Below are 12,708 nucleotides of genomic sequence, written 5' to 3' on the forward strand. Positions count from 1 at the left end.
AGCCTTTATATTTGGGTGATTTACCATGTAACTGAAATTTAGTGAATTACTTTCCGTACACTTGTGGATGACTTCCCACTTTTCATTATTTAGAGTTAATTGACACTTTTCACATCACATAAATATCTTGTCTAAATCATTTTGCAATTGGTTTTTACACCTCCTGTCAATAGCAGTCATTAATTCATGAGAATAAAGAGAAAGTTGTGTTTCACATGAACACTATTTTCTGTATCTGTGATGGTTATTTGTCAATAAGTCATTTTCTTTGAGGTAATTCATAATGTCTGAAGACTGCATATGTTCCAAAATCTTATTGCAAAATGACATTAGTTATATATAATAAACTGTGTTCTTGATGATAGTGTACTTGACAAGTTGAAACTGGCTGTACTCAAAGCCTTACACAAAAAGTCTAGAACTGCAGATCTATTATCCTGACCTCAACATTCAGCAAACTGATTGGGAAAATAATGTTAAAAGGAATGTTGGCACATTATATTAATTATATGTATATAATTATTGAGTGATCCAGCATGGTTCCAGAAGAGGTCAAAGTACCCTGTCAGCTGTAGTACATTTTGTAATATGTAGCTGAAAAAAAATAAATAAAAATTCCCAAGCAGTAGGAGTATCCCTTGGCCCTTCAAAAGCTTTCATAGAGTATTTGATGACATGCTCTTATCAAAAATTGCAGTGAGACACGTCACTGAAAAAGTCATGTGATTACTGGAAACGTATTTATAAAGCAGATAAGAGTGCACAGAAATTATATTTTCTCGCCTCTTGTCCATCTTTCACTATTAGTGTAGGCTCTTGGGAGAAATCACAGCTGAAATTCTTCTGTATCTACATCTACATACATATTTTATAAGCTCCCACACAATGCACAATGGAGGGTACCAATGATTTCCAGTTCCTCTTACAAATGATGTGAGGGAAACCAACCATCTATATGATTTCTGCCCTGATTTTTCCTATCTTGGCTTCAAGTCCTTCTGTGAGATGTACTAGAATCATTCTAGTGTTTGTTGCAATGCCAGTTCTCTAAACTTCCTCAACTGCATTTCACAGAAAGAACATCTTCTTCAGCCCAGTGATTCTCATCTGAGGTCACAGAGCATTTCTGTAGTACTTATTTATCAATCAAACCTACCACTAACAAAAGTAGCAGTATGCCTCTGAATTGCTTTGATGTCTTCCTTTAATATGACCTGATGGTAATCTCAAACACCTCAGCAGTACTCATGAATGGGTCACATTTTTGTTCTGTACATGGTCTCCTTTAAAGATGAGCTACACTTTCCTAGAATTTCTCCAATAAACCAAAGCTGAACATTTGCCTTCCCTGAAAGTGATCTTATGTGCTTGTCCAATTCCATGATGCTTTGCTATGTTACTCCTAGATAGTTAGTCATCATGATTGTTTCAAGCAGCACACCAATAATACTGTATTTGAATGTTACATGATTGTTTTTCTTACTCACCTGCTGTAACTTACATTTTTCCATACATATGGTTGCTCATTAACAAATTTCCTTTTCTATGAAAGGTAGGCATAGCTCTCTTTCGGTTTCTGGCAGAATGCACTGTAAGCAACACAAATGTTTAACTTGCATTAGTCATTTGGCGGCTCTTATTTGCTGCTTGGAGCTTTGTCTTCTTTACATTTATGGCTGACTTGTACTGCCTCAGAGAACCTCTTAATATTTCTTGTATCTTATTCATGTCCTTTTTTGAATTTGTGAATAGAGTAAGTCATTAGTGAATCTTACGCAGTACACTGGCTCTGAATTTGTCTTTAGTCGTCTCGTTTTCTGTTCTTAAGATGTCATCACTATCTTCAATGAACATAATAACTAAGTGTGGACAAATATAAATAGATATTAATCATGAAAAGTATAGTTGCTATTCACCATATAGCAGAGATGCTGAGTTGCAGATAGACTGTCAAACAAAGCTTTCAGCCAAACAGGCCTTCATTAGAATAGTGGCAGCCAGAGACTGTGGTTATGTGTGTGTTGCATTTGACAGTCTTTTTGTTATATCTCTGTCTGTGACTCAGAATCTCCGCTATATGGTGAGTAGTAACTATCCTTTTCACAATATTGTCATTCCATCCTGGATTTTCCATTGTTAGATATTAATCATGATGTTTGTAAATGCAAAAACACCATTATTGACATACAAGCACAGCTACAACACAAGTTTGTACTTGCCAAGATACTGTCCACCAGAATCCAGCATGAACAACCCAGATGTGTCTATACGTAAATTTGTACTGTTTGTGCTCTGATAATGTGGAAGTGCTGAGTTAATTCCAAAAGCTGCAATAGTTCCAAAGCTAGAACCATTGTTATAAACCTGCCGCAACCTGTACTGCTCAAGAATTTCTACTGCTTGCAGTTCATCCCAGTACTCTCCATTCAACACCTGAAAATAGTAAATGTAGATCTTGTTAATAGTAGCTACAGAAATCATATGTAAAATAAACTGATTTTCAATTTCTATAACTGAAAGAATCCTGCTTGTGGAAACTGCAGTACTTCAAAGTAACAGATACAGTGGAATAAATTTTTTGGTACAAATCTCTTACAATATAAAATATATTTATTTTTTATTCTTAGTGCTATAAAACAATTTCACTTGAAAATTAGCTGTCTGTAAGGGATAGGGTGAGCAGCGACAAAAGTATTCTAATGATGTGGCAGTGAATAAAATAATCATTAGAATATTTTCAATTTTTAAATAAAATCATTCTGCTTTTTGCTGTTAAAACATTATTTATTGTGACTGCAATTTCAACATTGGTCATTTTCAAGTATTGTGGGATGCTGCAATCCACTCAATAATCTCAAGCTATGACATTCTGTGTTTGAGCAGTTGCATGTGGTGTTGTGTACTTATCTGCTGTTCCATATACCAGCCATGTCAGAAAGCTGGTGAAATAATGATTTAAACACATGAGTTTAAATTTCATGTAACGGGCATGGTAAAGGATCACAAAAGTGGCAAATATGTAAACAAGTGTGGCAGTGAAACTTTCTGGTAGATTAAAACTGTGTGCCAGACTAAGACTTGAACTCATGCTGTAGCTAAGCCATGTCTCCATTATATCGTTTCTTCCAGGAGTGCCAGTTCTGCAAGGTCTGCAGGAGAGCTTCTGTGAAGTTTTGAAGGTAGGAGACGAGGTTCTGGTGGAATTAAGGCTGTGGGGATGGGTCATGAGTCATGCTTGGGCAGCTCAGGTGGTAGAGCACTTCTGTGTGAAAGGCAAAGGTCCCAAGTTCGAGTCTTGGCCCGGCACACAGTTTTAATCTGCCAGGACGTTTCATATCGGCACATACTCCACTGCAGACTGAATATTTCATCTTGGAAGTGTAGCACTGATGCAAACAGTGATCTTGCATTCAGAACTGTGATTCATGTCTAAACCTACATCTACATACATACTCTGCAAGTTGCAGTACAGTGCATGGTGGAGGGTACCCTGCACTACTATTAGTCATTTCCTTTCCTGTTCCACTTACGAAAATGACTGTCTATATGCCTCCATATGAGTCCTACTTTCTTCTGTCTTATCTTTGTGGTTCTTATGTGAAATGTATGTTGGTGACAGTAGGATCATTCTGCAATCAGTTACAAATGGAAATTCTCTAAATTTTCTCAACATTGTTCCTAAAAAAGAACATCGCCTTCACTTCAGGATACCCATATGAGTTCCCAAAGCATCTCTGTAACACTTGTGTGTTGTTCAAACCTACCAGTAACAAATCTAGCGGCCCTCCTCTAAAGTGTTTCACTGTCTTCCTTTAATCTGACCTGGTGCAGATCCAAAATGCTCAAACAGTACTCAAGAGTAGGTCACACTAGCATTCTACATGCAGTCTCCTTCACAGATTAACCACACTTTCCTAAAATCCTCCCAATAAACTGAAGTCTACTATTCACCTTCCCTACCACAATCCTTACATGGTCATTCCATTTCATATTGTTCTGCAGTATTATACCCATAGATTTAAATGAGATGACTGTGTCAAGAAGGATGCTACTAATGCTGCATCTGAACATTACAGTTTTGTTTTTCCTACTCATCCACATTAATTTACATTTTTATATGTTTAGGGCCAGCTGCCATTCATCATACCAACTAGAAATTTTGTCTATGTCATCTTGTTTCATTGCAGAGTCACTCATCTCTAACACCTTACCATACGCCACAGCATCATAAGCAAACAACCACAGATTGCTGCTCACTAGTCTGCCAGATCATTTACCTATGTAGAAAATAATAGTCGTCCTATCACACTTCCATCAGCACTCTGATGAACACTCACAATCAAGGGCAACATACTGGGTTCTATTATTTAAGAAGTCTTCAAGCCACTCACATAACTGGGAATCTTTTCCATATGCTCATGCCTTTGTTAACAGTCTGTAGTTGGGTACTGTGTCAAATACTCTTCATGAATCAAGAAATATGGAATTTGTCTATTGCTCTCCATCCATAGTTCACAGTACATCATGTGAGAAAAGGGCAGGCTGAGTTTCACACAAGCAGTGCTTTCTAAAACTGAGCTGTTACATGAACATAAGCTTATTGGTCTTCACTTGGGACTTTTTGGGTGAGAGTTTCATGATAAACACAAGCTAAGTAATGGGCCAGTGCCTAGGGTACTTTTTATAAAACCAAATTTGGATTCGATCCGGATCTGGTGACTTATTTGTTTCCAATTCTTTCAGTTGTTTCCCTATACCAGGGATGCTTATTATGCTATGTTGCTGATACAGGCCTCTGTACGATGGACAAATGACAGTATCCCTATAAAGTCATGAATGCTTCAATTTCTCATGCCTAAATAAATATCTCTTGTCTAAATGTATCAGAATGGTTCCTATGACTGACTGACTTCCTTGGCCATTCATGGGCAACAGAGCCAGTGTAATTTATGAAATGTATAGCCTAATTTCTATTAAGAATAATAGTGTGTATATGTGCTTGGTGCCTGTGTGATGATGGCCAGATGGCAGTACAATGAAGAAATACACATAAAAAGCATTCTCTTAATTTTATTTTCAGTTTTCAGGAACTTTTAATTCCATGTCTTATTTCTGAGGACAGCTCCTTAAAGATTTTTGCATCACTTTGTCAAGATTATGACTTCCTTTCTTTATGCTTTGAACCAAGGAATCTGCTTTGACTAAATGCATTTATACTAGGGCTGTTATACCATAAAGAGAGACATAATATTTTAATATGTTTGCAAAGTACTGTTCTACAAAAAACTGCCTTCACATCCATGTGTGCAAATCTTCTCACGGACAGGGCTGATTTGTGAACATTTTTATATACAAGTGACATAACATTTAGTGCTCCCATTTTCCCCTCAAACACTTCCACCTACTTCAGTTTTTGCTACTAAATTCTGATATGCCCTCTATGGAAACCTTACAGTTGTGACACCCCTCTCAGCTTGGCTCCATAAGTAGCAGCTTGTGTCTCTTGAGCCTTAAATTGACTCTGCTTGCAGCCATCCTCCAACCACTTTTGGTTCAGTTTAACAGAATTTCAAAACTTAACACAGGCAGCAATCACTTGTAAGGAAAGTCATGTTGTTTGCCGTCATTACTACTTGCAGTAGGATTAACAAACTAAGCATTATTATGATAAATTTCATTGCAACTAACCAAAAATTCTATAAAATAATTAAAGATTATATTGTAAATTAGTTTTTGCTGTTAATCAAAGTAATTTCATGGGATATCCTGATGATTTATTTCAAAACAAGCTATATGAAGTTACTTTGTTTGTCTCGCCAATGGATTTATAAGGTAGATGAAAACAAAGTACAGTCTCATTTGAACAGCAGTGCAGAAGATTCTTAGTGCAAAGTTTGCATATTTTGTGAAAATAGCATATCTGGTTGCATAAGACCAAAATAAAATTGTTTTTGTCTCAGTATAATTATGTGAAAACGGCCAAGCACTAAATGTGCAAGAATGAAGATTAGAGTTTAATGCCTTATCACCAGGGAGGTCAGTCAGTTCTAAGTTCCAGTTCAGTCTGAAAAGTGTAGAGGAAACAGTAAAAGGTAGCTTTATTGTTGCAACAATCACAGCATTCATTTGGAGTGATTTAGCAAAACCACAGAGATACCAAGATTTCTGTGTTTAGTCTGGATACCATTACTCCCCAAATGTGAGAAAATAATGTTTTCACCACCATACCATCTTGGTAGTAAGTTTACCTGTATACAAGAGACATAGTCTCCAGATTTCCAACTTTGTAGCAGCAAGAAACCGTCAAACTTTGTTAAAAAATTTGAAAGGTCATTAAATGCAGTGGTTCTATTGTGGGATACACATATCTCAATTATTATATAATTATCTTATTAGTATTAATTTTGCATTAATAATAAGGCTACAAATCACATTATAATTGCACAATTATGGCAAAAACAGTCAGATTTGGAAACTTCCTGGCAAATTAATCAGAGATATCTTACACCATGTTCTAGGTCTGCAAGAAACTGACAAAGAGCAACACCATCTCGTATATGTGCGTTCCACATTCCCATAGCTTCAACAGAATTTTTTCGTGTTTTCATCAAAAGAACAGGTGATATTTCTCTTTGTATCTTCTGCTCTGGAATCTGGAAAACAATCATTCAGAAAATATTAATTTTATGCTAAGGACTGCTCAATTACGTTTCACGAATAGTGCAAAGAACTGATAGCTTCAAAATTCAAACTGTTGTAGCAATGAAGCTTTGTCTGCTACATACCTGTATATACACAAGATAACTAACTCCTTTGGCATAGCTGTACTGTTGTGGCAAAATTACTTTTGTGACTCTCTGTCCCAAGGCAGCCAGGTCATACCAAACTTCATTATAATTTTTTATGCTGAAAAAATAACAATCATTGTTTTTAAATGACTACAATAGCAACCTCACAAAGTCACACGATATAAAACACTATTTCATGCCAAAAACAAATGACGTATTTATTTGGCAACTCAGAAATAGATCTCTAAGGTACTAAGCATGGTGACAGCACTGGAATTCTGTGGTGTTTTGAGAAGTGTTATACGCATAAAGTAGCAACCCCTCATAGTCACATAACATAAAAGACCATCTCATAAATTTCAGCAGAATAATATTTCATACCCAAAACAAATGACATCTTTGTTTGACTATTCAAAAATAGATCTCTAAGGTACTCAACCGGGTGACAGCACTGGAATTCTGTGATGTTTTGAGAAGTGTTATACGCATAATTTTGTTGTGGAATGTCAAGATAAAGTGCAATTCCTCATATTTATACATCTAGAGATGAGCTCACCCTCTAGGTGTGCAGTTACTGGGCTCCAGTAAGGAAGGAAAGGGGGTGGGGATATTTTGTTCTCTTCATGGCAATTCCTGTCACAATCACTGTGCCGCCCACTTGGTGCTCTGCTAATTGTAGATTCCGTGTCATAGTTCTTGGTGTTTCTGATAATACACTCCTGGAAATGGAAAAAAGAACACATTGACACCGGTGTGTCAGACCCACCATACTTGCTCCGGACACTGCGAGAGGGCTGTACAAGCAATGATCACACGCACGGCACAGCGGACACGCCAGGAACCGCGGCGTTGGCCGTCGAATGGCGCTAGCTGCGCAGCATTTGTGCACCGCCGCCGTCAGTGTCAGCCAGTTTGCCGTGGCATTCGGAGCTCCATCGCAGTCTTTAACACTGGTAGCATGCCGCGACAGCGTGGACGTGAACCGTATGTGCAGTTGACGGACTTTGAGCGAGGGCGTATAGTGGGCATGCGGGAGGCCGGGTGGACGTACCGCCGAATTGCTCAACACGTGGGGTGTGAGGTCTCCACAGTACATCGATGTTGTCGCCAGTGGTCGGCGGAAGGTGCACGTGCCCGTCGACCTGGGACCGGACCGCAGCGACGCACGGATGCACGCCAAGGCCGTAGGATCCTACGCAGTGCCGTAGGGGACCGCACCGCCACTTCCCAGCAAATTAGGGACACTGTTGCTCCTGGGGTATCGGCAAGGACCATTCGCAACCGTCTCCATGAAGCTGGGCTACGGTCCCGCACACCGTTAGGCCGTCTTCCGCTCACGCCCCAACATCGTGCAGCCCGCCTGCAGTGGTGTCGTGACAGGCGTGAATGGAGGGACGAATGGAGACGTGTCGTCTTCAGCAATGAGAGTCGCTTCTGCCTTGGTGCCAATGATGGTCGTATGCGTGTTTGGCGCCGTGCAGGTGAGCGCCACAATCAGGACTGCATACGACCGAGGCACACAGGGCCAACACCCGGCATCATGGTGTGGGGAGCGATCTCCTACACTGGCCGTACACCACTGGTGATCGTCGAGGAGACATTGAATAGTGCACGGTACATCTAAACCGTCATCGAACCCATCGTTCTACCATTCCTAGACCGGCAAGGGAACTTGCTGTTCCAACAGGACAATGCACGTCCGCATGTATCCCGTGCCACCCAACGTGCTCTAGAAGGTGTAAGTCAACTACCATGGCCAGCAAGATCTCCGGATCTGTCCCCCATTGAGCATGTTTGGGACTGGATGAAGCGTCGTCTCACACGGTCTGCACGTCCAGCACGAACGCTGGTCCAACTGAGGCGCCAGGTGGAAATGGCATGGCAAGCCATTCCACAGGACTACATCCAGCATCTCTACGATCGTCTCCATGGGAGAATAGCAGCCTGCATTGCTGCAAAAGGTGGATATACACTGTACTAGTGCCGACATTGTGCATGCTCTGTTGCCTGTGTCTATGTGCCTGTGGTTCTGTCAGTGTGATCATGTGATGTATCTGACCCCAGGAATGTGTCAATAAAGTTTCCCCTTCCTGGGACAATGAATTCACGGTGTTCTTATTTCAATTTCCAGGAGTGTAGTTGTCATTAATCATTATTCCTTATTGCTTATTCCTTGTAGCAGTCATCTGAATGGTGTACCATTCAGAAGTTTATGCCACTCTTCACAAACACCACTGAGACAAGCAATACATGACATTTGCACCACTCTTTGCAGAAAATGGAGTAAACTGCCAGATGACATGCCACTCAAATTGCCACAATAACAGGACAAAACTTCCTACATTCGAAGTCTTTCTACTGCATAATTTCTTTTTAGATCTACAGGAGTGTTATATCACTGAATCATGCACCACACCTACCTTGCTTTTGTACCTGTGTCTCACAGGCATAGCCTGTGCACCTGCCACCCCTCCATTCCATGTTCTTAGCCAGCAAACCTGCTGCCTCCCCTCTGAGCCACTAGCTAAGTCCTGGTGATGTGTGTGTGTGTGTGTGTGTGTGTGTGTGTGTGTGTGTGTAAATTATTTGTCTTCTCACTTATTTAGATACCAGTGAAAAAATTACATCCATCCTCTTCTAATCACATAACAAACACAATGTTTTGATGGGTACCCTGTGGTAATCCACGAAAGCTTTCTGGGCTGGTCTGTCACACTACCATGCCACAAATGCATCATCAGTATTGAAATAAGTTCTTGGGTTTCTACTGAGATATTTGACACGTCATCTTGTAATGACTATAAATTCCCACATATCAGTGTTATTTACTTTCAATTTGTGTTGCTTCCCTTATGCTTAGTATCCCATGTTGCTGCATATTAAGTCCTGGAATCAATAGTCATGCAAGAACAGCTGGTTAAACTGTATCCATAAGAAAAAAATATAATCTTTGCCTGCAAACAATGTTTTTTGAATTATTATTGTTATTTGTGTTGTGTGTGCTCTGGGACTAATGTTTAAATTGGACAAAGCTTGTTAGCAGCACTCATGAGGTACAAATGCATTGAGGTGTCTGTTTCAGGATAATGGCTATATAACTACACACTTATGGAGATTATGTTTGTGTTACATTTACATTATACTTCAAATTTCATCATCATGCAATTTATTTCAGGTTGTAGTGTACAGGATTTTTCTAAATTATAATGATGCATGAATTTTTTGGAGGTTGATCAATTGCAACCAGGGCCAAACTGAGGGGATCCTGGGCTTCAGGCAGAAATGCCAAAGCTGTATTACAATCCTCCTCCTCATGCCTACTTACCTTCTGCAGTGTTTTTCAACTAATATTTAGAAAATTTTATAATTCTGTAAGAAGCTTTAATAAAAGTGAAGCATTGAACAACTGATGAAAAATATTGCACACAACTGCTTAAATATATCACTCTACTAAATAAATTATGAATTGTATAAACTTTCTAAAAAAAAAAAAACTTAAAGTAAAACAAAATCTATATCTTATGAAAAGGATAGACTACTATTCATCATGTAGAGAAACACTAAGTCACAGACTGAGCAAGGTGGAGCAGCGGCTCACACACTGGACTCACATTCAGAATTCAGGAGGACGACAGTTCAAACCCACGTCTGGATATCCTGATTAGATTTTTTCCCATGTTTTCCATGACTTCAGACTAATGCCAGTTTAGTTCCTTTGAAAAAAGGCACAGTCAATTTCCTTTCCAATCCTTCCCTAATCCAAGCCTGTGCTCCATATCTAATGACCTTCTTGTTGACAGGACATTAGACACTAACCTCCTCCTCCTCCTCCTCCTCCTCTTCCTCTTCCTCTTCCTCTTCCTCTTCCTCCTCCTCATTCTAAGCTGCAGGAAGCACAATGAAAAGACTGCTATAAATTTAAGATTTTGGCCAAAAGGTCTTTTTCCCCAAAGTAGAAAAGACACACACATTCACACAAGCGCAACTCACACACATATGTCCACTGTCTCTAGCCACTAAGCCCACAGACAGTGGTTATATGAGTGTGAGTTGTGAATGTGTGTGTGTGTAATTGTACTTTCTTGCTTTGAATGGCCAGGAGAGCAGTGACCCTCTGTATCTGCATCTGGTGATGCCTGAGGGCTGAGGATGACACATCAGCCAATTAGTACCATTATGGCTTCACAGCCTGTTCAGACAGTGTTGGTTTGTTTTTGCTTTGAGTGGAGTTGATACAATGATTATGTCACTGAAGTCAAGGTTAGCAGCTGTGTTGTGTACTGTTGACAATATAGCTAAATCTGACAGTCTGCTTCTTTCACCAGTACTCAACCATAAGTTTCTTTTTATCATCTTTAATTTGCTGAAAATGTGTTCAAAAGGTGAGATACTGTGATCACTGGCATCCATAAATACCTCAAAGCACAGAAATTTTGTGATCAGACAAAAAAGTGGAAAACTTGAAATACTGCAGGGAATTCAGACAGAAACAGAGATATGAATAATAATATAACAATAACAAAATTAACTAAGTAACAGCACACTACCCACAACTCCAGCCCTCTTAAAAAGGCGGAACTCTGCACCTGTTCTGAGAACCACACCCATACGAGACATGATTAATCACATGGGTGAACCAATCCATTCTTGACAGAAGAGGAACAGGAGGAGATAGGTTAGCAATGCCTTTTTTGGAGGGGTGAGAAGGATACTAGGAGTGGTAGTCCTTATTTCAAAAAAAGATAGTTGAAGCCCTAGTCGAGGGAATTGTCCAGTGGTGCAACTCCATGGTGTCAATCAGTGACAAACAGGGTGTACTATTGTGGCCTGTCAGTACATGTATAAGGAGTACTGGGTATATGTGGAGATAATATACAGGATTCCTGATTCTGGACAAGATGGAAAAGGTAGCATCATTTTGCAACGACATTAACAAGGCTTCTGGTGCACTGGGAGAAGGACTGCTTGTCATTGTTGCTGTTCTGATTCCAGAGGATCAGGCTGAATGAAAGGAATTTTTTGGTGTGGAATGAATAGCAGCTGTTGATGAGGAGGTAGAAATACACATTTTTACAACCAAAGTACAGTTCAAATCACTATAATTATAAGACTGGGTTCTCTGTGATGATGCAAAACACAAACTTCTTTTTTCATCCCCTTTCTCAGCCAAGCACCACATTTTTGCAACAAAGGTGTTTTATGATACAATTTGTGAATGAGAAATAGGTCTAAAACTATTTTTATATACTGCAGTCATTTACCTCAGATCACAATAAAAAAAAGTGATTCAGGTATAGTTTTTATTTGTAAATGTTATGATGAAACATCTTGTGTTTTCAAACACTAGAAGGAGTAGAGGTAAATACTCAGATACACTGAGTGATCACTAGGCATATAAACAAGATTGGAAATATTGCTAAGCTTTTAGACAATATCTTTTCTTCAGAGCTAACTAATGCAGAACACTTACAGAGATATATACACACAGATAAATTGTTCCAACTGACTGCATTGTATTAGCACTGCAGCTTAGCTACTGGTGGGGATGCAAAACATGCCAAAAATATTGTTGTACGGAAAACTGCTGTTAGAACATTCAAAACCCAAAGATTGAATATATCAGCTCACTCTGTTTTGAATAACAAAAAGTAAACAATATTATGTAATACCTTACAGCATTCTGTCACAATGCTGTAAATTATTATGTACTAGTATTCACTATTTTTTTTTTATTTTTTTCATGTACTATGTGATGTAATGATATAAATGTTTAAGTACCACGTAGGTTCCATAAAGGTAGGCTGGAGGTGAAAAAGGGTTGGTAATGCCTGACATCCAGTGGCATGTTGTGCAGGTAGTATTAGAATGCATTCCCAGGAGTATAAGTGAGGATGGGCATGGCTGAGATGAAAGAGGGGGG

At 39.2% G+C, this 12,708-nt stretch overlaps 1 protein-coding gene across 1 annotated transcript in view; it reads right to left on the bottom strand.

Annotated features, from left to right (window-relative positions):
- LOC124777135 (xaa-Pro aminopeptidase ApepP-like) overlaps positions 1-12,708 on the bottom strand; it is a 126,569-nt gene that overhangs the window by 49,508 nt on the left and 64,353 nt on the right. The window contains exons 6-8 of the mRNA XM_047252428.1: positions 6,786-6,906; positions 6,507-6,653; positions 2,220-2,433 (exon numbers count right to left, since the gene is read on the bottom strand). Of these exons, the coding sequence (XP_047108384.1) occupies positions 2,220-2,433; positions 6,507-6,653; positions 6,786-6,906 (482 nt within the window). The remainder of the gene's footprint in view (positions 1-2,219; positions 2,434-6,506; positions 6,654-6,785; positions 6,907-12,708) is intronic.

Source organism: Schistocerca piceifrons, chromosome 2, assembly GCF_021461385.2.
Source record: "Schistocerca piceifrons isolate TAMUIC-IGC-003096 chromosome 2, iqSchPice1.1, whole genome shotgun sequence".
NCBI lineage: Eukaryota > Metazoa > Arthropoda > Insecta > Orthoptera > Acrididae > Schistocerca > Schistocerca piceifrons.